General features: G+C 35.7%; 2 protein-coding genes across 6 annotated transcripts; both read left to right on the top strand.

Moving 5' to 3' along the window:
* The first annotated feature begins 86 nt into the window (after window positions 1-86).
* Window positions 87-4,808, top strand: LOC113699001 (uncharacterized). 5 transcript variants are annotated; one of them, XM_027219029.2, is made up of 7 exons: window positions 87-282; window positions 1,517-1,597; window positions 1,721-1,790; window positions 3,132-3,241; window positions 3,906-4,020; window positions 4,148-4,210; window positions 4,413-4,808. In XM_027219029.2, exons 2-7 carry the CDS (start codon window positions 1,534-1,536, stop codon window positions 4,600-4,602), a joined length of 612 nt encoding a protein of 203 aa, XP_027074830.1. In that variant the 5' UTR covers window positions 87-282; window positions 1,517-1,533; the 3' UTR covers window positions 4,603-4,808. The 5 variants fall into 5 exon arrangements, with proteins under 5 accessions (XP_027074830.1, XP_027074822.1, XP_027074838.1 ...); XM_027219021.2 differs by having other exon boundaries at window positions 89-306; XM_027219037.2 differs by having other exon boundaries at window positions 91-306; window positions 4,448-4,808.
* A 9,059-nt stretch (window positions 4,809-13,867) lies between these two features.
* LOC113698994 (protein CDI) lies at window positions 13,868-15,263 on the top strand. The gene is made up of 2 exons (XM_027219010.2): window positions 13,868-14,025; window positions 14,139-15,263. Exon 2 carries the CDS (start codon window positions 14,162-14,164, stop codon window positions 15,008-15,010), a length of 849 nt encoding a protein of 282 aa, XP_027074811.1. The 5' UTR covers window positions 13,868-14,025; window positions 14,139-14,161; the 3' UTR covers window positions 15,011-15,263.
* Window positions 15,264-25,842: the final 10,579 nt, after the last annotated feature.

The following is a 25,842-nucleotide window of genomic DNA, read 5'->3' as shown; positions in this document are numbered from 1 at the left end:
GTACTTAAAATTCAGCAAATTAATGATTTCAGTATTCAAATTTCAGATTTCAGAATTCAGACTTCAGAATTCATATTCAGTTTTATCAAACGGAACCTAAGCCTATAATTTAAAACTCGACTCAATTTTTTCGTAATCGAAACCCATCATTTATCACAACTTCGACAAAAACGAGCCCTTAAACCCTCTTGAATTTTGAGCAGATTTCGAAGGAGAAGAAGAGTTCACTGTTGCCATTACGCCAGAACTACCTTGCACCAAAATCATAACCGACAAAGCATTGTAACAGTTCTCTTCTTTCTCTGGGTTAGTTTCATTTTGATTATATCCGAAAATGTGGGAATTAGTTGTTCGCTTGGATTTTTTGTTTCCTTTTGTTTACTCATGGCCACCTATTTTGAATTCTTGACGGATTTCTCTATGAGTGTTCTTATGTGGTAGGATGAAAGTAGAATGAATGGAATTGGCTGATATCTATCGTTGCTGGAAAATCTTGGACCACTCGTAGTCAAATTTGGATAAAAGAGCATGTTTTGGCTTTTGCCATTTAACCGTTCGATAAAATGACCCACCGATTTTTTTTTTCCCTGGAAGAGTTTTGCTTTAGTTCGATGTCAGTTTAGTTACCATTATGATCAACATTGCATTTAGTGAGAGTTCTTGTGAGTGATTAGCAAAATAGGTTGGTTGGAGGAGATTAGGACAGCTGTTCTTATTAGTGATTATCAAATAGGTTGGTGGGAGGAAATTAGGAAAATTTCATTTTGATGGAGGGTTGAATGTGGATGATTTTTATAACATTTTTGCAAAGGCGAAGTAATGACATGCTAGGTGTGAGGTGGAGCAAAATTGCCTTTCTGGCGTTGGTTGAATGCCCCTGTTATGTAGCAATGTCTAGGGCATAAGGTTGTATACCCAGAGGCAAGATGATAGATGCTAGTGAAGAAGTAGAGTGTGTTGTAGCTGGTAATCATTCTTTACTGCAGAAAAAAGGAAAGGATGGCAGAAGTTTGGCAATTAGGGAGCTAAACTATATACTTTTTGGCTAGTAAATCCTGGAAGATCCAAAATCTCCCAAGTAGACAATTTGGTAATTTACATAGTTACTTTCTTTATGATTCTAATCAATACATGAAAGGAAACAATATTGGATTATATTAAGCAGTTTATATACCTGATCAACATTGCCATTTTTTTATATCAATTATTTCGAAGGGAACTTAGGTTATGTTAAGACTCTATATAACATAGACCTAAACCCAAAACACTAAGCAAACAATACCTGGGGATGACATGTATTAGATTTGAGCCCTAGCACGCCAAAGGGATTTCAGATTTAATCTCCTTGCTAATTGTATAAAAACAATAACATGAAAGACACCAACATTCACATTCTTGTGGACCAAAAGGCCTTTTAAGCGAGGTGATCTTAGTCTTTGGATTTGAAAGTAGTTGAGAACTTTCTTACTAGTCATTGGTGAATACTGGATGTTAATCCAATCTCCCACCATTGCAGCTTCCAGCCAACAATATATGGACTGGGCTTTCGTGCACAGAATCTGGGAAAAATGGGCATCCAACAGTGTTGGTTCTCCAGGCAAGAAAACTGACGATCGTGTTTCTTTGCACTCTCCATCTCTCTACCTACCATTCTATGTCTATTTAATATTCTTTAAGCATATATGCATATTGATTGAGGTTTTACTGATTCAATTATTAGGGCTTCCTCTAAAGGCTGCTCTGTTGATTAATTATGACCCAACTGGACCTTCTCGCCTCCTATCTACAATGTAAGCAAAACTAAGTAACTGTTTGGCACGTCAAATTTTGGTATGACTTGAGTTCTGTTATGTTCTTTTTTCGGCATAGAAAAGGCCTAATGAAAAAGGCTCTGTACAGGATTTCTATAAGAAAAAGATGGCTGTTTCTGCAAGTTTTAATATAGTTTGAATTTAAGATAAATTGTGAATAAGCTGTTTATGGTGGATTTTGATCTTTTGGGTTTCAATCTATATATTTGGTTTGCATAAGATGTCTGATATTTTCTCCTGACAGCATCCCCGTGATATTTGCAACAACATTTTACTGAACATGTGTATGCATGCATCTTTTTGTAAATTATCTACTGTGTATCATGGAGAGAAATGTATTTGAAGAAAAATAGTTACATATTTGGAATGTCTTAACTTTTTATTAGTTAATGCATTTTGGCAAATATGTTATGCTTCTATTGAATATGTATGACTTAATTACTCATACATCAAAAAAGATGGGCATTTAAAGTTTTTCTATATTGATCTCGATTATTGTGATTGAGTTTTACAACATATTTACTCTTATTGATATAAGTCCCATCTTTTGACAGACTTTTTTCCTGCTATTGAAAATATTCAAGTTGATAACACTATCCTAAGCTATTAACTTTGACTAATTGATGACAAACACTGATTTCTGCTTTAAGTGTCCAATTTTGGTTAATCCATGTACAGAGCTGAAGTTCAACAAGTATTTCTCAGCTGGTGATTTGCGAGTCCTTATTTTTCCTATCAGACAAAAGCTACTGAGGAGATTAACAATGCATTCCTATACGCCCATGTGAAGTAGAACTGTTGGCCAATGTTTGTGTGACATGAACTCTTGGTTGCTGTTGACTGATGATTTGCTTCTACACAATTAGGAAATACAAACATTTCTCCACAAAATTTCAGTGTCAGAGTCAGAATTTGATTGCTTTTTTCAGCACTTGGACTGTTGTTGATTTAAATTCCTAGTTGGAAGCACAATAGTTTCTAGGAGGAGAGATATTGATTGAGTTAAGGTTTTCTTAAGACTTTCTGATCAAGAAAATGTAACATCCTGGTCAGGAATATTGGAGTCTTAGTGCTTGCGGTTGTTCTCACAAATTCTTGGGGCTTGTTTGCTTGGTTTACTTTGTATGCAGCTCCTTGGTATTCTGCATATACATTGTTTTTTCTTTTTGTTTAATCTGAGTAAGAAAACAATCAAATGCTGGTATTTGTCTCTGTTGAGGGCAAAACGTTATGGTTTCTATCATGTCTTGACTCTATGCTTGTGCATTATTAGTGGATTATACTAAGGATAGGATTCAAGCTTGGTTGCATTATTTACAGTGTAGAGCAAGAAGCTGTAAAAGCAGATCCAATGGAATTGAGTCAATTTGTTAGTTTCGTCAAAAGAAACAAACTTCAGGCTGAGAGCTTCTTTATCGGACAGAATCAATGTGAGTATTCTGCTTTTACAAATTTATTCCAAGTATAACCATTATCTATTATATTTCTTGTCTGCTGGTTTTAGTTTGGTCTCTTGGATCCTCTGTTAACTTGAACTGTATTGATGTTTTACTCCTCATATCAGCATATGTGGTTTATTGCATTCCTTCTCTAGATTGGCCAAGTTTCTTCCTACTTTGTTGTTATTTTCTGCTCTTCTATCAGAGTGCACTTTATAGTTCATTCCCACGTTTATCTAAATATTGAAGTTGCATATGTATGGTTTGCTTTAAAGGTGCAATTCCTGAATGCATGAAATTCTTCTAAAGTGTGTCCACTTAAAAGGGAAAAACTGAAAGATATGATTCCACCACTGAGAACTGGGTAAAGCCATATTTGTTTTGACTGTGAACTATTTGTAAAATATTACCTTTTATGGAAGAAAGTACTATTTGGAACATATGAGAAACTGTTCTTGTTCCTAGAGCTGTATTATCTACTGCTTCCAAAATTATCTTCGAGGAACTTATCGTTAAAATTGGTAACTTGGGGGATTCATTTGAACGTGGTAACCCTTTGAGGAATTATTACATAACAAGAATAAGTTACGGGGTCTTTATTTAGTTGTTTCTAGATAAGTTTTTGAAATATAGTTGATGAAGTTTTTGGTGATAGATCTTGTCACATCCATTCATGAGAGCTGGTTCAGTGCAAGATGCATGAACACCTCGAAAGCTGCTGGGGAAGGTGCTATTGTGATGCAGACTGCGGCATTTCTCTTGGTTGGACTGTAAGCATATTGGATCATTCTGTGCACATGCTCATCTTGCTTTCTGGGCATTCTTTTGCTGGTTCTGAATAGTCTTATTATCTGTTTCACCAATTGACTTGATATCATTTCTTGGGAGTTTCCATAGATACGACGGTTCCATTGGCTCAGCATCTCGGGCTATGGTGGCTGTTGATCAGTTTGCATTGCAGTTAAGTCGAAGAAACCTTTGAGCTTAATGTGTAATGGTAAGCTTAAATGGAGCACTACATTTGCAGACTGCTTTTGAATACACATACAGACGCGTAAATATAGGGGTTAAATCACACATATATTGGATTAAAATATGCTATCTGCTCTTTTCTTTTGCCGGTGCATGTGCTTTGTATCTGAAGTGCTTAGCTTGCTTGCAGCTGGAACTTATCTGGATTCATTTATTGGTGTTCAGCATTGAAGGTGCTTATCCTTTCGAAGCAGGTCCTGGAGATGCTGGGGTATTGGCAGGTGCTGTGGATGTTGGGTATTAGTTGGTACTGGAAGGTAAGTCATGAAGTTGTACCCACGGTACTGATTCAGATCTGCCAGGAGTCTTCTTTCACCTAGTCAATTACTTGACCACCGACTGGGTGTAATTTTACTTGAATTGTAACTGACTACGCTACTGAGGTTCTGATGCTATCTGTAGCTGGATGCATTAGGTCCTTTTTGGAGGCAAATACTTGTGTTGTCAAGTGATCTCCCAACAGCTCATTTGCACCTTGCTCGAATGCAGGTTTGCATTACCAGATTTGTGGTAGTGTTCAAGTCCATGGATGTTCTGTTATGCCTATAATTTAGATTTGAAATTACTTTTATATTAGATGACATTTTCTACCAATCAATTTGCCACGTTAAATTATGGTTTGGAAGAACTAGAGGTGCTTCTGGGTTGATGAATTGGTTGCACCTAAAATTATCACGGATATTAATGTTCTGTTGACTTGCTTGCACATATGGATATCTTCGTAAGTACTGGGTGTTTGAAAAGAAAAAGAAAACAGTGCAGCAAAGACAGTGAAGAGGACACCGGGAGTTGAGCTACAGTTTTTGTTTTCTGATTTGCCGCTGAAATCAATGTCTGAGAGATTGATGTTTTTGGACTGCTATTTTCTGGAGGAAAATAAATTGCAGTGATTTGATGTATATGAGATAAAACAAATGATTGAAAAAATGTGTTTACAAAAAACATAAAAAAATTTTACAGACTCCAAACAAGGTCAAGTTTGCGTGAAAGTTAATGAATGGTCAATGTTAAAGTTAATCATGCTACCCTTGACTGGTTTATGAAACAAAATGTTATATGAACTGATGCTGATCCGAGTATCGGATAACTGAATTCAGCTATCATTAATATCTCCATGTATTGGATATGGGGTACAAATGGTCATCATATGGACTGTTTAGGAGCGGTCCTCTCACATGCTCCAATAAGAGGCTTAGCAAGTCCTCTCACATGCTCCTTTAGGAGCGGTCCTCTCACATGCTCCAATAAGAGGCTTAGCAAAAGCCATGTCGCAAGGGAATAAGTAGGAGACAAAACGATCTTGTTTAAATTAGTAAGGCTAAAAAAAAAAAAGATGTCTTACTTCAACAGATTCCGACACAAAGCGTCAGAACTCTGTTCCATAGAATCCCGCCCAAATGAACAGGAAGCAATCATTGAAACAAAAAAGTCCCTTGCATTCCCTCCAAAATAATTGCCAATATTCATTCATCCACAACTCTAGAAAATAGGGCAAGACAACATATGGCAAAATAACATTGCAGAATAGGAAAGTGGCAGACCAAGGGCAAAAAAGAAAAATGGTGGAAATGCATTGTCACCTAACAGAAATTACAATGAGGAGAAGGAAGAAATAATGGCAAAGAGAGATAGTCTTGGAAGTGTGAAATCTAAAAAAGCTAAGGAAAGATGAACCCGAATTGTAAAGTGGGAGATGGGGGATTTGGGGCAAAAACTAAGCAGAGACATACCTAGGTAATAATACTGCAAGCTTATCACATAATTTGTATATTTTGACAATGGTGTGGAACAATTTGACTTGTATTTGTTTTAAGCACACAACTTCATTGAAACACTATAAAAAAAAATAAAATAGAAAGTTTGTTCGGGAAAACTATATGAATACTAGGAGTTAAATATGTTGATGGACCATATGAAGGAGGAAAGTGGAAGAAAATTTTGCACAACACGTGTTTGTGAAAAAGTAAAGGACAACTGTCCAACCAATTATTGGTAGGAATTTCTAGTAGAGGATAAACAGGAGTCATGAGTTTCCACAATAATAAGAATGGTGTATTCATAATACGAACTATATGAGAAACTTTCCACAATAAGTGAGGAGGTTTTGGGCAAGTAAAAGAATAGGAAAATTTAAAAGGTTGTATTTTTTTAGGTAAGCAAGCAAACCTTATGGTGTATATACTATTACTAGGTGTTTATGGGTGATCACTTTGAGATAAACTGAGACACATAGGAAGAGAAAAGGTAAGCAAAATGGCTCGTCAAAAGTAGATATATATACGCGAAGATGTTTAGATGAATAGGTCCTAATATCATGTTGAATAGCAAATATTTTTTTAGATGAACTAATGATGGTGGAGAAATAGCGGGATGCAATGTAAATCAATAATTAGAACTAATTGCTTTACAATTGATTAGCATTACTGTTGATTGGGATTTGTATGTGTTATGCTAAATTTACACAGTGTTCAATGTGCCTCACCTACTGTTAAAAATTGGTTACAAGGTTATTACGCGTGCCTATGCATTTTGTCGGTTACGTATTACGTCATGTGACTAATTAGTGTCGTTGGAGCAATACTTTGATGCAATTGAAAATCAATAATCCATTAACATAACAATATTAAAACAAGGTATGGAAGATTGACAACAAGAGGAAAATTTAAAAAGAAAGGGGGAAGGAGATAGGAAAGTGCACACAATATACTAGCATTAACTATTGTTACCTCATGTTCATGAGTCGGTACCTATTCGTATAGTAGCAATCTAGTTGAAATGGATTGCTTCAAAATTGATTGCAATGAGTGTAGATTCTAGGTTATGTGTATTAGTCTAAATATACATATTGTTCAGTATACCTGACATAGTGAAAAAGAATGGTTACAATATATTTTAGTAGCGTGCCTTTATATCATGTTGAATACCTGTTGTTTTATATGAACAAAGAGTGACAATGTAGCAATACTCTCATACAATTGTAAATTAGTAATCCATTAGCATAATTATATTTAAACAAAATGAAGGAGATTGGCAATAGAAGAGAATAAATAAAAGCAAGGAGAGGGAAGGGAAGTGCAACACTATGAATCATTAATAGTTGTTACTTAATATTTGTCACTTGATACCTATTTGTATAGTAGCAACCCAGTATTTGAATTTCATGAAGTTAAATTTGATTGGTATGAGTGTGGGTTATAGTATGTATGTGTATTAGACTGAATATTCTTGATGTTGAGTGGGCTGAATATGCTATATCATACTTAGTAGTGCATTTAGAATGTATTTGACTATATCAACATAAGCAGCAGCATCCCATAGCAACTGAGGGAGATGTGGCTGGTGAAGCACCCCTAACAAAGTCCACCATAGGTGATTTTGATTCACAATTAACCTTAGCAATCTACTCTGATCAAGTAATTACTATTGATAGCAATGTGATAGATATTTTTGTAGCTGAATTAAAGGCTCCAAAAAGCATTTCAGAGATCCGACTACCATTATAACTAGCCTTACATTCTGGTAGTCATGCTTATAGTGGTCAGATGACACAAACACTAGCACGGTTGGCTTTGGGAAGCATAAAAAGGAAAGGTTAGTGTAAGTTGGGAATTTAAATATTCTATGTGATAATTAATTGCAATTACTTTCTGTTTTCCATTTGTAATCAATCTGGCTTAAACTATCGCTCACTAGATTAAGTACTGGCATTTACTGCTATGGTTTGGCTGTCATCTCCTAAACAATTCAATATTTTGTCTGTTTTACTTACCAATATGATAAATAGAACTCTGCACTTGGGTTGGTAATGGCGACAAAGTTTCGAAGGGAAATTGACTTTAGTAGTTTCACCTTCAATGTTGTCAATATTTCTCACCTATCACCCGATAACGTGTAATTTTTTGGTGACTTTAATATTCATGATGAAGTACCAAGATCACTGGAGCAAAAGGTTGGCTGCGCATCATTTAGATTTATTGAAATTGCTCATATCCCATAACCTGCAAAGCTAGTTGTTTATATATTGAATACCTTATGTGGAAAAATGAATGACTAGACTTAAAAAAATTTGTAGGAAAACGATACCGAGTATTGGTTGCTATACACAGCTTAGCTATGTACTTCAGAGCACAATGCTAACTTCAAGGAAATCATAATGACCTTGCAGATTCCAAATAGAACGAGGCTAACTCTTACCAATGCTTGAAGTCGGATGTACACTGAAATGACCACTTGCAAGTTAATAAACAAATGACTATATTCAAATAGTTTTTTGTTTTTGCTAAGGTCAATAGATGGAAAAAGTTCATCCATATTAGAAAAATAATAGTATTTTTTGTAAATTTGTGAATCCAATGAAAATGGATAGTGTTATAGTTGTGAACCTCTTTGTGGCAATTATTAGAGTTATTATCTGTGACGCCCGAAGGAAGAAAAGGGAAATTTTCCTTATTTATTTTATTTTCCGCGTGCATTTCTCTTACTTTATTTTATTATCAAAATTTTCCAGAGATTTTATAAATGAATATAGTTTTCCAACCATTTTTCTAGTATAAGTTAGTTCGGGTCATTTTGAAGCGTATTATGGATGTAGGCCCCGCTAGTGCGTTAAGTGCGATAAATTTTTGCCGATTAATTGAAGTTTTGTATCAAGAAATATTATTTTACAAGGTGCTAGGAAATAATTAGAGGTTACCTAGAGGGATTAACCATTGGAAGACAACAAGATGATGATTAACCCTTGGATGCCATTTGTCCTTGAAACATTGGATCTTGACTTTGACTTGGACTTGTCTTAACCTTTACTAAACAAAATTTTGACCCAATTTCTTTCCATTTTCATTGTCTTGGCCGAAATTTATGGAGAGGAAAGAACAAGAGAGAGTTTCTTCAACTTCAACTTCAATTCTTGCTCAAATCTTGAGTTTCAACCGTTGAATTATCAAATTACTCTATCAAAGTTATTTATTAAGGAGGATTAAATCTTCTAGTGGAGGGATTTGTGAAAGGAAAACCCTAAGTTATCATCTTTCTTGAGGTGTTAAGGTACTTTGCTTACAAACTTTCTCTTTGTTCCTGCTAATGTCAAATTAGTGGCTTTAGTGGCTAAATATGTTGATTTGTGGTAGGTTTTATGGTTGAAAGTGGAGTTTTGATTTATTAGTGATTTTTCTGTTTTTATATCGTAATTATTGTTTAGTCATGGATTGATGGCCTGTTATAGTGTAAAATGGAGATTGGTATATGTTGGATATGATTGGTTGCGAAAAATTTCAGAGTTTATGCGGAATTTCCAGTTTAGGGTTTCATCCTACCCTGTTCTGTCCGAACCTGTTAGGCCATGATTGAGGCCGAATCAGACTTTTCCCAAAGCATGAAAGTTTTTGGTAATTGAGTTAGCTACCTACCTGTAAAATTTCAGCTCAATCGAAGCACTGTATCATGTGAAATGACCGAAATACCCTTGACTGCCCATGAGCCCTGTTTCGCGCCCAGATTTCTGTTTTCGTGGAGTTTTCCATTTTTGACTCTGAAAATGCATGATTTGGCTTTGGAGGTCTTCATAAGAAATGTAGGGTTATGTCTTGGCTTCGAAATTCCATAAGATTCATTTCAATCCGATAAGTGTAACTTCAGTTATGGATATTGTGCCGAAAGGTGTATTTGATAGTCTATGATGTGTATGTGGTTGATTTGAGATGAATTGGTGTTGCTTGTAGGATGGAAAAGTAAGGAAATTAAGGGGATATGCTGTCCGATCTTTGAAAGCATTTGATTGCTTTGAGTTTGAGTTGAAGGGCTTGGACTTGAGTAAGGCAACGACATATGATGGATGGTTCCTGAGCCGTGGTTGGTGAGTGACCCCAAACTGTTTCCAAAGCTACTTATGAACTGTTTCTTGCATTACTTACTCGATTGCATATCATGTGTGTTTGCATGTGAGTTCATGACATGATTTGGCTTAAATGAGTTCTTGAGAAGTCTTGGGCTTAGAACCAACGTCTCCACCACGGTTTACTGCTCATCTGGAGCACCAAAGGGCTCCCTATTACTGTTTCACTGTTACTGGATCTATTTGAGTGTTGGACGTCTGAGTACCATGATCTCCCTGGCTCACAAGAGCAATAAAAGTATATTTGATTACTGAATCATGACATTATTGAAATGAACTATTGAGAAACTGATTTGATTACTGATTTTACTGGTTACTCGCTGAGCTTCTAGCTCACCCCAAAACTATTTTATTCCCCTCCACAGGGCTCGAGGTGAAGGAAGCATTTGTATTAAAGTTCTCCGTATGAATAGTTGGAGGATCTACTGTACCGTTGGAGCTCTAGTTTTAATTTGCGTAATATTTGAGATGGTACTTGTACTTGTACTTATGTGAGAACTGAGGACCTTTGTCTTATTCGGGAAATTAGTATGGCATGTATTTCTTGAGGTTTTAGTTTATAGTGCAATTAAATTTGTGGAATAATTGATGTACATTTGGAATTTATATTGTAATTTATTTGAGAGCTGTAGTGAGTGAGTGAGTCCCGGCGAGAGTTGGGCAGGCGGTCCGTCGAACCCTTTGGTTCGCCTTAGGGGGAGGTGGGGCTGTCACAGTTGGTATCAGAGCTTAGGTTTCAGATCTCTGTAGTGTATCATAGGTTTAAAGTTTAGGATGCCGGAGTTCTAGCAATTTAGGATTCGTAACATAACATGAAAATAAACCGTTTCTAATTGGTGTAACATCTTCTGCAAAAATTGTAACTCCTTATTAATTGCTTGTGCAATCTCACAACATAAGTGTGATAAATTTAGGACGACCTAAGTTCTAGCAATTTAGGATTCTTAATGTAGCATGAAATAATTTGTTCTTGATCAATATAACACTGTTTACACAAGTTTTACCTCCTTAATAATTGCTTGTACAACCTCAAAATACAAGTGTGATAAATTTAGCAGCTGTTCAGGTAGGCTCTAATCATAATAATTGCGTTTCTATTATGAAGTTATACAAATAGTGGAAACTATTTTACAAGCCATTTCAAGAACATTACATCCATTCTTCGCCCTCTGCAAACAATTTGCAAATCTGATTAATATGAATATAAATAATTTCATGTTTTGTAATTTATTTTAAACTCTAAAATTTACACAATTGATTTGTCGGTGCCACAAACAAAGATACATAAAAATTTATTGGTCGATGTTACGATGTTAACATTGTTCTTATTGTTGGCTAGATGCGATTTCCATGTCTCCTGGCTGTGGTGACAGTAATAAACCAGCCTACACATTAAACGGATCACTGTCAATTAAACATGCCAAAGGAAGAGGGTTGTACAAGCACAACAATGGTACTCAAATCTTCTTCAACAAATACAATTATAGGTTACCTAGACTAATAATAGGATTGCATAGCTTGCTTTTTTGTGTAAGTTTGGTGAAATTGTCAAAGAGGTCAAAGCTTTTCACAAAATGCAACAAAAATATTGTGAGTGAAAATGGTTCATTTACAACAACTTATCAGCTATAACAAGTACCTTGAAGAATGCAAAGAATGCTATATAGTACCCTTGACAAAACTATATTTGTTGTAAAATTTAGGGAAAATCGTCCAAAACGTCCCTCACATTTTGTAAAATGACTTTTTTCGTCCCTCACTTTTAAAAGTGTAATTTTATGTCCCTTACATATTCACATCGGTCAAATTTAGTCCCTAACTTGGTTTCCGATCATTTTTTGGCCGGAATCCATCACGTGCAAGGCACGTGATCATTTTTGAAAGGGTAAATTTGTCAAATTATATTTTACATAATCTAATCTATAGTCCTCCATATTTTATAAAACAAATTTTTTCATCCCTCACATTTTATAAAATGATTTTTTCATCCCTCACACTTCACAAAATGAATTTCTCCATCCCTCACATTTCAAAAAATGAATATTTCCATCCCTCACTATTTCCATGAGCTTTCTTGAAGCCAATATTAGTAATGCATAATTGAATCTCTAACTTTTCTTAGTAGTTGAGTAAATTTTTGTATTGGCATAATATTGATTGATTTCTTTTTGATCTACAAACACAAATCATCAAGCATGTTTGGATTCAAATCACAAGATTATAAAAAAAAAGTTTCAACTTTTAAAGATGTATTGGCTTATGATCGTGTGTTTTATTACTATTTTTCATGTATATTGAACGAATTAAATATAAATATTGTTGAAAATTTTTTGGTTTATATACTTTTTAAGAACTATTATTTGTTCATGTTTAGTTTTAATATTATAGTCTTGTAAATGTTAAATTAGTTTTACAACTTAATAGTTATAATAATTATATTTAAAAAATTAAGGAGTAATAAGTGAGGTTGGGCTAAACCCGATTAAGGCTCACAACCTGAATATTATGTGAGTTGAGTATGAGCTTCACATTTATGAATCCGAAACTCATAACCCGAAACCCGAAAATATTCCAAATTAAATGAGTTGAGCTTGAACTTATAAAAGCCCGACTCATTAGGTCCGATTGACAGGCCTAACCACCATGTTATATATCGTTTGCTTCAAATCGCTGTGCACTTTACCGAATTTGCCGGATATAGCTGTATTTGGTCTCTTCCTTATTTCATATCACCCTCATTATGCTTGGTGGTCGGAATATTGTGTAGTACAAAGTTACTCTAGCTTTCTTCTCGATGATTCTATAGCTGAAATCCACCACTAACATAAGAAAGACAAAGTGCACCTTCTTTCTTCAGTTCAAATTACCCCACACATCTCCTTCCAATAGATTCTGCTCTCCTTCCCAAACTTAATGTATGCAAGTTTATCTCTCTAGTGATTTTTTCTTTTCCTAGCTAGACAGAGAATGGTGTTTTGTTCAATATTGTGGTAGGTGATTTTTCCCGGATTTCATTTCAAAGTCACTAACCAAATCACAAATTCATTTCAAATTTTGAAATTTTGAAAAGCCCATTTGGCTCTAACGGAGTCTGTTAGGGTAAGCAATCCATTTTATTTTTTTTTATCGGCCTAACTAACTGAAACGAGGTCGTTGTGGCTTTGCTTATTCCTTGGCGACGTGGCTATTGCTGGACCTCTTGTTTCGTAATGTGAGAGGACTGCTCCTAAACTGTTCTTCTGATGTCCGTTTGTGCCCCATATCCCCATGTATTAGAATATATGCCTATTAATTCAATATTGGACCCTTTAACTCGAGGAAAAAAAAATGGAGCTTTCATTTCTCCTTGAAAAATAGGGATGAAATTGACTTTGCAGTCGATTGATGACAACGTTAGATTTATAATTTCTATCGTACATGATATGATGTATTTAATAACTGAACAGAATTTGGTGATTCGTGTAATGGCATTAATGTTGAGTGAATTATGAGGTAGAAAATGTGATGGCGGACCACACGAATTTACTTATGAATTTAGCTTTCTAAATTATGTCCAATCTTCTCTGTCCACATAGAATCAACTAACAAATTAGCAGTTAAAATTGGCGCCAAACTAAATCCCCCCTGCCGACACCTATTTCACAGCTACAAATACCCTCTCCCCTTCCGTTAGTTCCATCACAGACAAATGTACAATCGATCCAAAATATGAATTTCACCCTGAATTTTAGTCCTTCCTCTTGGACTTCCTAAAGACCCTTTCTCACAACAAATCCAACAACCCTTTTCCCTCCTTTTTCCCTTTTCAAGTCCACCCCAGATCTACAAAAAATTCCCAACTCCTCCAAGAAAGGTATCCCATTTGTTTAATGCTATATTTTCTGTGCATAATTTATGGAATTTAATTTCTGGGTTTTGCTAAAGATTTGAATTTTTTTTTTTTTTGGGCTTTTGTGGGTTTTGCAGGGTTGAATTCTTGGAGGAAAAAAATGTCAACACTGGTGGCAAATTTTAACTTAGGTGGTGAAGAGGTAAAGAAACCTTTGGACTCTAAAGTAGAATCTGATATGGTTTCCAAGAACTTGAGCAATGGCAATCTTGATAGCTCCCAGAATAGTCTGCAATCAAAGCCATTCAGGATCTTCATCGGGTATGATCCCCGTGAGGATATTGCTTATGAAGTTTGTAAGTACTCATTGCTGAAGAGATCTTCAATTCCTATTGAGATCACCCCAATTAAGCAATCTGAAATAAGGGAAAAGGGTCTTTATTGGCGTGAACGAGGAAAATTAGAGAGCACTGAATTTTCATTTTCGCGTTTTTTGACTCCTCTTTTGGCTAATTATGAAGGTTGGGCCATGTTTGTTGATTGCGATTTTCTGTATCTTGGTGATATAAAGGAGTTAACTGATTTGGTTGATGATAAGTATGCAATAATGTGTGTGCAACATGATTACACCCCTAAAGAAACAATAAAAATGGATGGTTCTGTGCAGACGGTTTATCCGAGGAAGAATTGGTCTTCCATGGTTTTGTACAATTGTGGGCATCCTAAAAACAAGGTCTTGACTCCTGAGGTTGTGAATTCTGAGTCAGGGGCGTTTCTGCATAGGTTTCAGTGGTTGGAGGATGATGACATTGGGGAGATTCCCTTTGTGTGGAATTTTCTAGTGGGCCATAACAGGGTTGTTGAGGGTGATCCGAGCACATTCCCTAGGGCAATACACTATACATCAGGAGGACCATGGTTTGAGGCATGGAAGGATTGTGAGTTTGGAGACCTGTGGTTGAAAGAGCTTGAGGAGTACAAAGAAGCGAAAGACAAAAGTTTAGTTTAGCTTATTCTTTGCCAAGGAAGTAGCTTAAATTGTACTGGATGCCATAGTTGATTGAACTGTTTTTTTTTTTGTGGCATTTATTTTATCGATTCTTATATGATTGTTGTTCTGCCTATTGATGGGCACTAGTTACATAGATTACTGGCTTCTGCCAGTTGGATGTACCATATGTATCGCCCTGCTTGTAGCAGTGTTCTAAAGCAGTGTAATGTAACTTTTCTCATAATGATTAGATGTGGTGGAATATGCACAAGTTTGATGTCTTTGCAATTGGTTCTGCTTAGGTAGAGTTATCATGAACCTGTGGCTTAATTGTCTCGGGAATGTGGTTTAAACAACGTTCCAAGATCTTGTAGGTGGCGTGTAAATGAAATTGGCTACTAAGGATGGGTTGGTTTGAGGGGAGCTCTGATTAATGGTGTCTGTTCTGGTTTGTAGAAAAATCAAATACCACCCTGCTTCTTCGACGTTGTTTCCTTGGCATCTATGGTAACACAATTGTAATCCTTTGTATGATACATGGAAGTGTATATCCTTTGACAAGCAGGGACGGAGCCAGAAATTTATTTTTGGGGGGGCTAAAGTGTATTAAAAAATTTTTTTTTGACGAAATAAATATATTTAATAAGTAAAATTTAGAATCAATAATTATAAAAATAATAAAAACATATAATTATACATACCCAAAAATTTGTTCTGAATTTTTGGGTATGTAACTTACCCAAATCTACAAATCTACAAAAGAAACAACGAAAACAGAAGGCCTATCAAGATATGTATAGTACTCGGAGGCATAAACCGCTCAAAAAAATAGTTTAAGAATTGCCCATCGCATACTAAAATAGTTTAAAAATTGCCCCTTTCATATGAATTTGATAAGTTCTTGGAAATCTCAAAATGCTCCAAAAAAATACTCTAAACTATCAATAATCTATCACTCACCCTGCTTATTGATTTCATGATCAGAATTCGAAATAAAATAAAAAACTAAGGCGGTCAAAAAGCGAAATAGCAGGAAAACTTTGATAGTAATTGCAAATTTAATTCTTCTTGAAGTGCAAGGGATGTCATAAGCGTTAAATCAAGAACTTTTCTAAATTCCAGGAAATACATTTACAGCATTCTTTGTTCCAGAACATACATTTATAACAGCACCAACAACTATTGTTGGCAAGCTTCTTGATCAACAAAAGAAAGCCCACTCCACCATATAGTTCATGACAGCGATGCACAAAAAATACTTTGCCAACAACCAAACATCTGAAATAAAAAAAAAAGGCTATGTTTCCCAGGCTCTATGTTTCCGAGTCTCACAGGCTCTAACAAAGTCCAGAATATATGATGAATAACTACAGAGTTCAGACCTGCTCAAAACATTTTAGGAAAATCCAAGTTATTACATCACCAGCAGGTGAAAACATAAATAACTATTGAAAATTTCAGACAATAATACCAGTATCCTAAGAGACACATAGGAAGAGAAAGGTAGTACCTACCTACCTACCTAGTTACCTACTGCATTTTAGAAGCAAACATTTGGAATCCCCTATATATAGGGGGTTTTCCGGAGGCTTGGGGGGGGCTTAAGCCCCCACCAGCCCCCCCTTAAATCCGTGCCTGTTGACAAGTCAATTGAAGCTGTCATGGCAGCTTCAGCACCCTACAGTTGGGGATTTGGTCAGGAAACTGTCACTTCTGTGTAACCATCAAGCAATAACTCTGAGAAATTGGTGAAAGGTGTCTTAGATGATTCCTTTTCAGATGGAGAAACGTAATGATACGATTTGGATTTGTGAGTTGAGTATTCAATTAACGTGTGATCAATAGATTGTTTGCAAAACTAGTATAGATCTAGTTTAAAGGGAATGCCCTGTTTACCTGGTTGTATATGTGCAACTCAAAATGCTTGTATATATTATATAGTTATGCGTAAAGAGTGAAAGATAGATTAAATTCTATACCAAATTTTTTTTTTACCAACATTGACCAGCAAGAGTAAAGTGAAAAATGGGATTCAAATATGTATGTGAATTACAGATCTTTACTTTTATTGATATCTGCTACTCCGACGCTCTCTGTAAAAGGATGACTATGGATTGCTTCTGTTGTATCTTGACTTGTACATTGCCATTTGTGGCATATTTGTCTAATGCTTTTATTAAAATGTCTATTTTAATTAAGTTCCCAGTCGAATAACTTGTGCTAAGGATGCGAACGAGTTGAACTTAATTGAGGAGTTCGCGAGTTTGCTTAGTCAAAACTTGAATTTGAACTTGCATTGACCGTGGTCAAACTTAAATTTAAGTCGCTTGAACTATTTGATGAGTCAAGTTCAAACTTAATATGTGAAACTCAAAAACTCATCGTACTTTACATATACATGTTTTTTAATTTTTTATTTATTAGAATAAAATGTTTGTTTTGTTCCTTGTTTAAAATTACATATATATATAAATTTATATTTCCTAAGTTCGATTAATCTTGATTGAGCTCGAGTTGACCTCCATAGGGCTCGATGAGTAAAAGATCGAGTCTGAGTTTTTAATTTGCGTCGAGGTGCTTGACTCAACTCGGTCACATTCCTTTTGCAATGAGATATTTGTGATTCCTAAAACGTATATTACTGTGTAGTTTCTTGAGGACAATATTTTGGAAGAAAGGATGAGTGAAGTTACTTCCTGGTATATACGGTGCCGTCTGATCTTCACCTGATTTCATTATCTGTTTTATCCAAAAGAAAAAAAGGCCGGAGTGTATAAATGGATTTGATTTTCTTTAGTTTTCAATCTGATGAGTATCACTACCAGGGGACCAATTTTGCTTTTGATTTTGATGCTGACCAAGCACCAACCTTTTCTTGTTTTATCTAGGCACAAGTTAGCATTGTTTGCCATCGCGGGTTGTGGTTGTTTCGCGGTTTCGCATCCATTGCGGCATATCGGTTAACGCACATTATAACACATAAAAATTTTCAAAAAAATTTGAAAAAATTACTAAAGTTAGAAAATATTCAAAAAGGTATAATCTGAAAAAATATCCTAGACAGCTCCGATTGACTAGGATATATCGAGTGATACCATACATCACGAATTCGAATCGGTCAATCTCGGCTGAATCAAAGCGAGTTACCACGGATATGGTAATATCTGTGATTCATGGATCGATATCACTTCGGTCCCTTCCGTTTCAGTTACAACTCGGCCGATTCATATTGAAATCGGTTGATATTGCTAACCATGCAAGTTTGTATGATCTCAGTTAAACCCTGTTCCTTATTTTTTATCATTATTAATTTTTTGGTGTTCTAATCTGGCAACTTTGTCTACTGGGTGGGAGCAGTTGATTCAAATATTTTGGGGTACCTAAGAAATGAGAGAAGATGAAACCCAACTCCTTTAGCTCCACTGAGGGCCTGAGAAAATAATTAATATGCGAGGAAATACAATTGTGGGAGCTAAAGTGAAATTCTTTCCTTCAATTGCTTGAAGGAATTATTATCTTTTAGAAGTTTTACCATCTTCTCAGATATTCCACATGATCTCTTGGGCATGTGCTTTTCTTCCATGCTGTAGTTTCATCCACATGGCAGCAAGCTGACCCTCAATCTCTAGGTGATGGGGCATTTACCCTGGGTTGTTTGAGTATTGTGACCTTCGAAAAGGGTACGAGTAGATTCTTTCTTGAAACTAGTCTGTCAAAAGGACTTGCAAGCCAGTGGAGATGATCAGGGTTTATGATAGCTTTATCTTTTACCTCTATTGACCCAACTCTATTCACCCCTTGCTATCAGCATGTGCAAAATAGTCTCCTGCAATAATTCATGATTCCAGGCTTGCTAGGACCATTTGTCCTTACGAATTATTAAAGCACTATAAAACGTAGTTGGTCCTGTTCTCGTGGGACATGGCACACGGTAAGGCCTACATTTCTTGCTTGCTAGCGGGGTGGCATTCTGCAACCTCGTCCTTGTAACATAGGACAGCTTGATAACTGATAGCAAAGTAACGTAATTCTTGAATGTGTTAAATTGTTTCCTAGGTTCTTGTCATGGTTTCAATAGTGTTTATCTTCATTCAGAAAAATAGGATGCCACGTGGAAGAAATAATAATAGACTAATCTTCTCATAGCAATCACATATTCATTTAACCCTGATTCTTCTAATGAACAGATGACACAGTTAGGTTACAAGTCTCCATCTGTAAATATTGTAAATCCTGACATCCATTTCATTTAAGGGAGCGGGGCATCATCCATCCCTAAACAGTATAACATTTTTTGAACGTTCTGTAACTCTATGTAAACTTCTTGTACATTCTTATAACAAAGGTGTGATATTCTATTCCTGTTCATGTGGATCCTATATGTAATAATTGTATCTCCGTTGTTAAGTTTTACAAATAGTTCATTTAAAGTTATATCTTGTTCAAAAAATGTTAGATCATTTAGAATAGTTGTCACTGACAACTGTTAGTGCCTTTAGCCCTTCATTTGAAGTGCCTTTAGCCCTTCATTTGAACTAGGACTGTCAATGGGACTGGGCCAGCCCGATCTCGGTTCATTTGGCCCGACAAAAAACTCGATGAGCCCGACCTTTTAGTGAGCCGGTCTGAGTTTGAACCTAAAAATTAGGCTCGAATTGAATATGAACCGAATTTGGGCCTTATTGGGCTCAAACTCGAAATAAGCTCGGCCCTTTAATTACCTATATATATAATATTTATATTTTGATATTATGTATAATTATATATCCAAATATATTATTACTAAATACTAAATATATATAAATTACAAAACACAAAAAGACATCTAAAGACTCTTCCATGAGCTTTCTTGAAACCAATATTAATAATGCATAACTGAATTTCTAATTTTTCTTATTAGTTGAGTGAATTTTTGTGTTGGCATAATATTGGTTGATTTCTTTTTGGTCTACAAACACAAATCATCAAGTATGTTTGGATTCAAATCACAAGATTATAAAAAAAGTTTCAACTTTTGAAGATGTATTGACTTATGATCGCATGCTTTATTACTATTTTTCCATGCATTTTGAACGAATTAAATATTAATATTGTTGAAAAAATTTTGGTTTATATACTTTTTAAGAACTATTATTTGTTCGTGTTTAGTTTTAATATTATAGTCTTGTAAATGTTAAATTAGTTTTACAACTTAATAGTTATAGTAATTATATTAAGAAAATTAAGGAGTAATAAGTGAGATTTGACTAAACCCGATCAAGGCTCACAACTCGAATATTATGTGAGTTGAGTATGAGTTTCATATTTATGAATCCGAAACTCATAACCCGAAGCTCGAAAATGTTCCAAATTAAATGAGTTGAATTTGATCTTATGAAAGCCCGGCTCATTAGACCCGATTGACAGGCCTAATTTGAACCACATCTTTGCATATAGCTCCTTTTTGAAGCAAGTTAAAGGGCCTTCCTCTGCAGTAGGCTCAGCATACTTACTTTGTCCTCTTGAATTTCAGGCCATCACATTTAATTCTCGAGTAAATTACATTTTAGCCCCTGTGATTTTTGCGAAAATCACATAACCCTTCCATGATTCAAAAAGCTATACATAAACCCCCTATGGTTTGGGTTGAACTGTCAAATAGACGGAAAGCACCCATCGTGACGATTCGTGGGCAAAACGCGCTTGTACTACTAGTATCAGTAAGAAACATTCCCATATTACCCCTGACCACTTTAACACACCCAATAAAGCCTAACTCTGTGCTCCTCATCTCTTTCCAGCTTCCGAAAGTACTTTGTTGGTGAAGGCAATACATTTACTCTTTCTAGCACTCCACTGAAGGCAATCTCTTTCCGGCGCTCCACTGAATGTTGATGAAGGCAATACATTTAGTGAAGAAACCAAACCAAGATAGAGAACGAAAGAAATCTGAAGGCGAGTTATAATATCAAGGAACAGCTGATCTAGTAACAATCCCTGCATCTGGCCCGTGGCCAAGAAAGGGGATCTAAGACATCCACAGGCTTTAATGCCCGAACAAGAAGTTCAAGCTCACTTGCCCTCGAGTCATCCTCCCTTTGGATTGCAAGCCTACTTTCTTTGGTACATGAAATGTGGCACTTCCCCACATCCATGCTGCTTCAGATGTCACATTACCAAAAAGATGGATCGAAAGGCTGGACAGCAAGGAATGAGTTCTGCGTACTTGGGAAGGACAAAAAGCTGCAAGTCCAGCTGGCAGTTTAATCAGGGATTGATATGGCATGTGGCAAGGAGGGCTCTGTGCAAAAGTGGGTATTGACGGGTATTTTACATACGTGCAAGCTAAAAAATACCGAATTACACCCGTTCACTGCAAGTATACAGATCAACTAGTAGTTTAGGGTATATATCGGGTCGATCCCACAAGGAAGAGTGAACAATTACCGGTATTACTAAAGCTTCTCTATTATTTAGACTATCAATGAATGATAAGAAATTTATCCTACTGAAATTATACCAAATAACAAATAAATGCTCCTTAGGTTGTGGTATCCCTAGCTACTCATGCAAGTGTTATATTTGGATCATTAATTACTACATCTAGGCTAATTATGGTGTAATTTCCTTATGCATTTAAATCCTACTTTCGTAGTGAATCAATTATACTTATAACTAATCCATACCTATTCTCATGGTTATGAAATTAGTTACAAGTTCATTTCTTCAGTGAAATTACATGAAATGAATCACTAAAAACCACATAGGTGCACCTTTACTTTCGTGAGTGTACTCCCTATGTTTAGCACTTATTGAACTAATGTTAAATCTCAATTTTCATTGCAGAAATAACACCTTAGATAATCACAATTAATGGTACCAGATTAATCATGATTTAAAAAGCCAAAGTGCTAAATAACTTGCTCAAATCATAGCAAACAAATAACCAAATAATAAATACTAACAATTATAGAAAGTTCAACCAAACCCAAGGCTTAAACTTTAGATACACATATTTAACATAAAATCCAGAAATTGCATATTAACTAAATTTGGAATCAAGTACAAAAGATAAAGAATTGGAGAAGAGATAACCCTTGTCACATGAGCTTCAACTCCTCCTTCTTCATCTCAATCTTCATCCTAATCTAGCAATATACAAGAGTGGATGAACTAACTAGCTAAACTATACTACACTAATCTAATACTAAGAGAATGGAAAAACTACATTTCTGCACTTCCAAGCTTCTCCCGTATCATTCTGCATCCTCCAATGTCTCTGCATATAAGCTGATGAAAAGTCCTTCCCTTACCAGTCAAAAAATTCTGCTATGACTCTCCACTTTGATTCTCCAAATCTGAATTTGTTAAGGGAGTCAAAAATAATGGCTTTTGACTTGGAACCTTGGCTATATCTCTTCCTTATGTCTTCTGAAGCATGTGCAGCCTACGTTTTCTCTCCAACTCTAGCTGGAAAGTAGTGTGAAGATGAGAAAAATGGCTGAGCAAATTACAGAAATTCGGCTGCCATACACGTTTTTACTTTTGACCTCACTTCAACTGCATTTTTCTCCATGATGAAGGCCGAACTGGCTTTTGTGCAAAACACAAAAGTTGTAGCCCTTTGAATTAGAGTTCTAATGCTTCAAGAATCATCTAATTTGGAGATCGGTGGACGGAGATATGGTCAAAATACCATAGACTGGTCAATTCTGGGCTTCAGCTTTCGACCATCCAGATAAGTTTCTGTGTTTCGACCTTTTGACCAAGAAAACGGCTGAATTGGACTTTGATGTCTTCATACCAAATGTAGATATATCTCTTAGCTTCAAAATGGTACCAAGATCACCTTGATCCGATCATTGTAGCTCCTGATATAGTCAAAATACGAAAATGTGTTTGAGTTGTCAAAGCTGACTTTTCTTGATTTTTGTCCTCAAATTGCATTTCTTCCTTTTACACTTCATATTTTAATTTCACAACTTTAATCCATTTTCAATCATCCAAATATCTTCTCAATGCACTTCATTTGATGATTGAATCATTAAACCTACAAAATATGAAGTTTTTCCCATAAAAATCCATAAAATGCAATGTTTAGCCATTTTAACATAAAATGTAGTTTTTTACCAAAATCTTAGTTATTTTAGTTATAATACTAAATAATCAAACCAAAATTAACTAATAAAACACACTAAAAATACGTAAAATAAACTCTTATCAGGTATAGCAACCAATGTTACGGCTGAGCTCTGGGCTATGTTCCATGGGTTGAAGATTGCTTACGAATGACTATTTACGGCTGAGCTCTGGGCTCTGGGCTATGCTCCTCCTCTGCAGTTGCTAAGTAAAGTAACCCAATTTCTTTACAGGGGGAAAAAATATTTGAAAAAAATAGAAGACACAGAAGAAGAAGAAGAAGAAGAAGAAGCTGCTAAGTCCTCCGGCTGCGTCCTACCATATCTCCTCGGTGGCTGACAGATTCTTTTCACAACACAATTCTTCACGCTACCCATAAATAACAAACCCTTTCACAAAACTCAAAAGGAGGGAATAAAAAATAAAATCGAAATAATACAAAAATAAGGAAAGAGCTGTAAAAAGAAATCCCCCAAGCAGCCAAATTCCACAAGGCAAGATCCCCACCACCCTTATCACTGCCCACCAGTCACCGAACCCTCTCCAAACTCCGAAGGTAAAAGCCAATAACCCTCTCTTTCTCACGACAAAGACCAGAGCAAAGGAGAATCTGACTTCATAAAATATTTGAAAAAAATAGAAGACATAGAAGAATAAGAAGAAGAGGAAGAAGAAGCTGCTAAGTCCTCCGGCTGCGTCCTACCATATCTCCCCGGTGGTTGACAGATTCTTTTCACAACACAATTCTTCACGCTACCCATAAATAACAAACCCTTTCACAAAACTCAAAAGGAGGGAATAAAAAATAAAAGCGAAATAATACAAAAATAAGGAAAGGAGCTGTAAAAAGAAATCCCCCAAGCAGCCAAATTCCGCAAGGCAAGATCCCTACCACCCTTATCACTGCCCACCAGTCACCGAACCCTCTCCAAACTCTGAAGGTAAAAGCCGATAACCCTCTCTTTCTCACGACAAAGACCAGAGCAAAGGAGAATCTGACTTCAGCTGCTTCTTTTTTGTATTTATATTAGGGTAATTTGGACATTTTGCCCAGGAATCGTCACGATGGGTGCTTTCCGTCTATTTAACAGTTCAACCCAAACTACAGGGAGTTTATGTATAGCTTTTTGAATTATGGGGGGTTATGTGGTTTTTGTGAAAACCACAGGGGACTAAAATGTAATTTGCCCTTAATTCTTTCCAACTAGCCGAGGAGCTCAAATAGTTAAATTTACATAATTTTAGTTGATTAAAGAATACTCTGGTATCTGAAGATGCATTATATTACTCTATGGATTGATTCTTAATTGAAGAGAACTCTTTGTAGCTTAGAACAGGACATGCTTTTATCTTTTGCATATCTTCTACATAACTTGCTAGCTGCTGGTGAGATCTCTGTCTACATTAGATAAGTGGAGATCATAAGTAGGCATAGCATAATTCTTCAATGTAGAAAAGATGCCCCTTCACAGAACAATCAATGATCTAATAGAAGGATATTTGGAAAATTCTCAGAGCTCTGAGGGTATAGCACTGCTTGAGCATAGAGGTTCTGGGTAGTCCTGCCAACATGCATCATTATATAATCCAAGGATGACGCAACACGAGGTTAGGTAGCAGAAATCTGAGTCCTAAATTTGTTGGGGTTAGATCAGCAGAAAATAGACAACGATGTCATTCACAGAATTATTATGTTCATTCCATTTAGTGTTGTAAGGGAAAAGTGGAGTTTTTAAGTATGATAAGTTTGATAACTGTTTCTCTTGCATAATTTCCTGCCCTAACAAAACGAAATGGTTTTTGAGCAAATGTGGGTAGAAATGGTTCCTCAAAGCATAAGTTACATGACCAGGAAGACCATCAGTTATTCAAATTGTAGATGTAAGATTTCCAGAATAAATAGATTCTTCCAAATTGCAAAATGTAAAACTCCACACCCTTCCATTGACTGAAAAAGGGAAATGTGTCAGTCCCCATCAACCAATAACTTCTGTTGCAGAACAATTGTAAGTTATTTTTAAGTGTATGGTAAATCATTCGTAATTTAAAGTAATTTAACACTTTTGGCCTGAACGAATGACACAAAAACTATTAAAGAGTTTTCCATTCTTGTTATCAACTTTTAAACTTTCATTAAAGACTACATCAATCAATTTACAAAAAATTAAGAGATAAATTTGGTGTGATATAAAAATTAAGAAATAAGAAGAAAAGGGTAAATTCGGAATGAAATTGTATTCTTTTTTTTTCGAAACGATAGGATCACTTCATTCATTATAAAGGGAAATTACATGTGCGAGCAAAGGCTCGAATAACTATCCAACTAGTGCTCAATAGCACTGAGGAAAATACCATTCCTCATCCAAGAGAATGCCTAAGGCATAAGAACTTAATCTTTTACAATTTTTCATATTGTCTTCACTAACCAATTCAAAAGAGCACATGCGAAACATCTTCTGCACGTCAGCAATGTCATCAATCAGTGTTGCTATTCGACTCTCTGAGGGGCTCTGAAGCCTTAACTGTCTCAGTAATTCCTTGTTGTTAGAAAGGATTTTATAGCACTGAGGAAAATACCATTCCTCATCCAAGAGAATGCCTAAGGCATAAGAACTTAATCTTTTACAGTTTTTCATATTGTCTTCACTAGCCAATTCAAAAGAGCACATGCGAAACATCTTCTGCATGTCAGCAATGTCATCAACCAGTGTTGCTATTCGACTCTCTGAGGG

Source organism: Coffea arabica, chromosome 1e (genome assembly GCF_036785885.1).
Source record: "Coffea arabica cultivar ET-39 chromosome 1e, Coffea Arabica ET-39 HiFi, whole genome shotgun sequence".
Classification (NCBI taxonomy): Eukaryota; Viridiplantae; Streptophyta; class Magnoliopsida; order Gentianales; family Rubiaceae; genus Coffea; species Coffea arabica.
This window is presented reverse-complemented; position numbering and strand designations above follow the sequence as displayed.

Excerpts from the sequence above, each read along its gene's own strand:
- LOC113698994 (XM_027219010.2), top strand. The coding sequence starts at position 14,162 with ATGTCAACACTGGTGGCAAATTTTAACTTAGGTGGTGAAGAGGTAAAG.
- LOC113699001 (XM_027219029.2), top strand. The coding sequence starts at position 1,534 with ATGGACTGGGCTTTCGTGCACAGAATCTGGGAAAAATGGGCATCCAAC. Across the intron at positions 1,598-1,720 it reads CAACAGTGTTGGTTCTCCAG|GGCTTCCTCTAAAGGCTGCT; the intron begins GCAAGAAAACTG and ends TTCAATTATTAG. Across the intron at positions 1,791-3,131 it reads TCTCGCCTCCTATCTACAAT|TGTAGAGCAAGAAGCTGTAA; the intron begins GTAAGCAAAACT and ends CATTATTTACAG.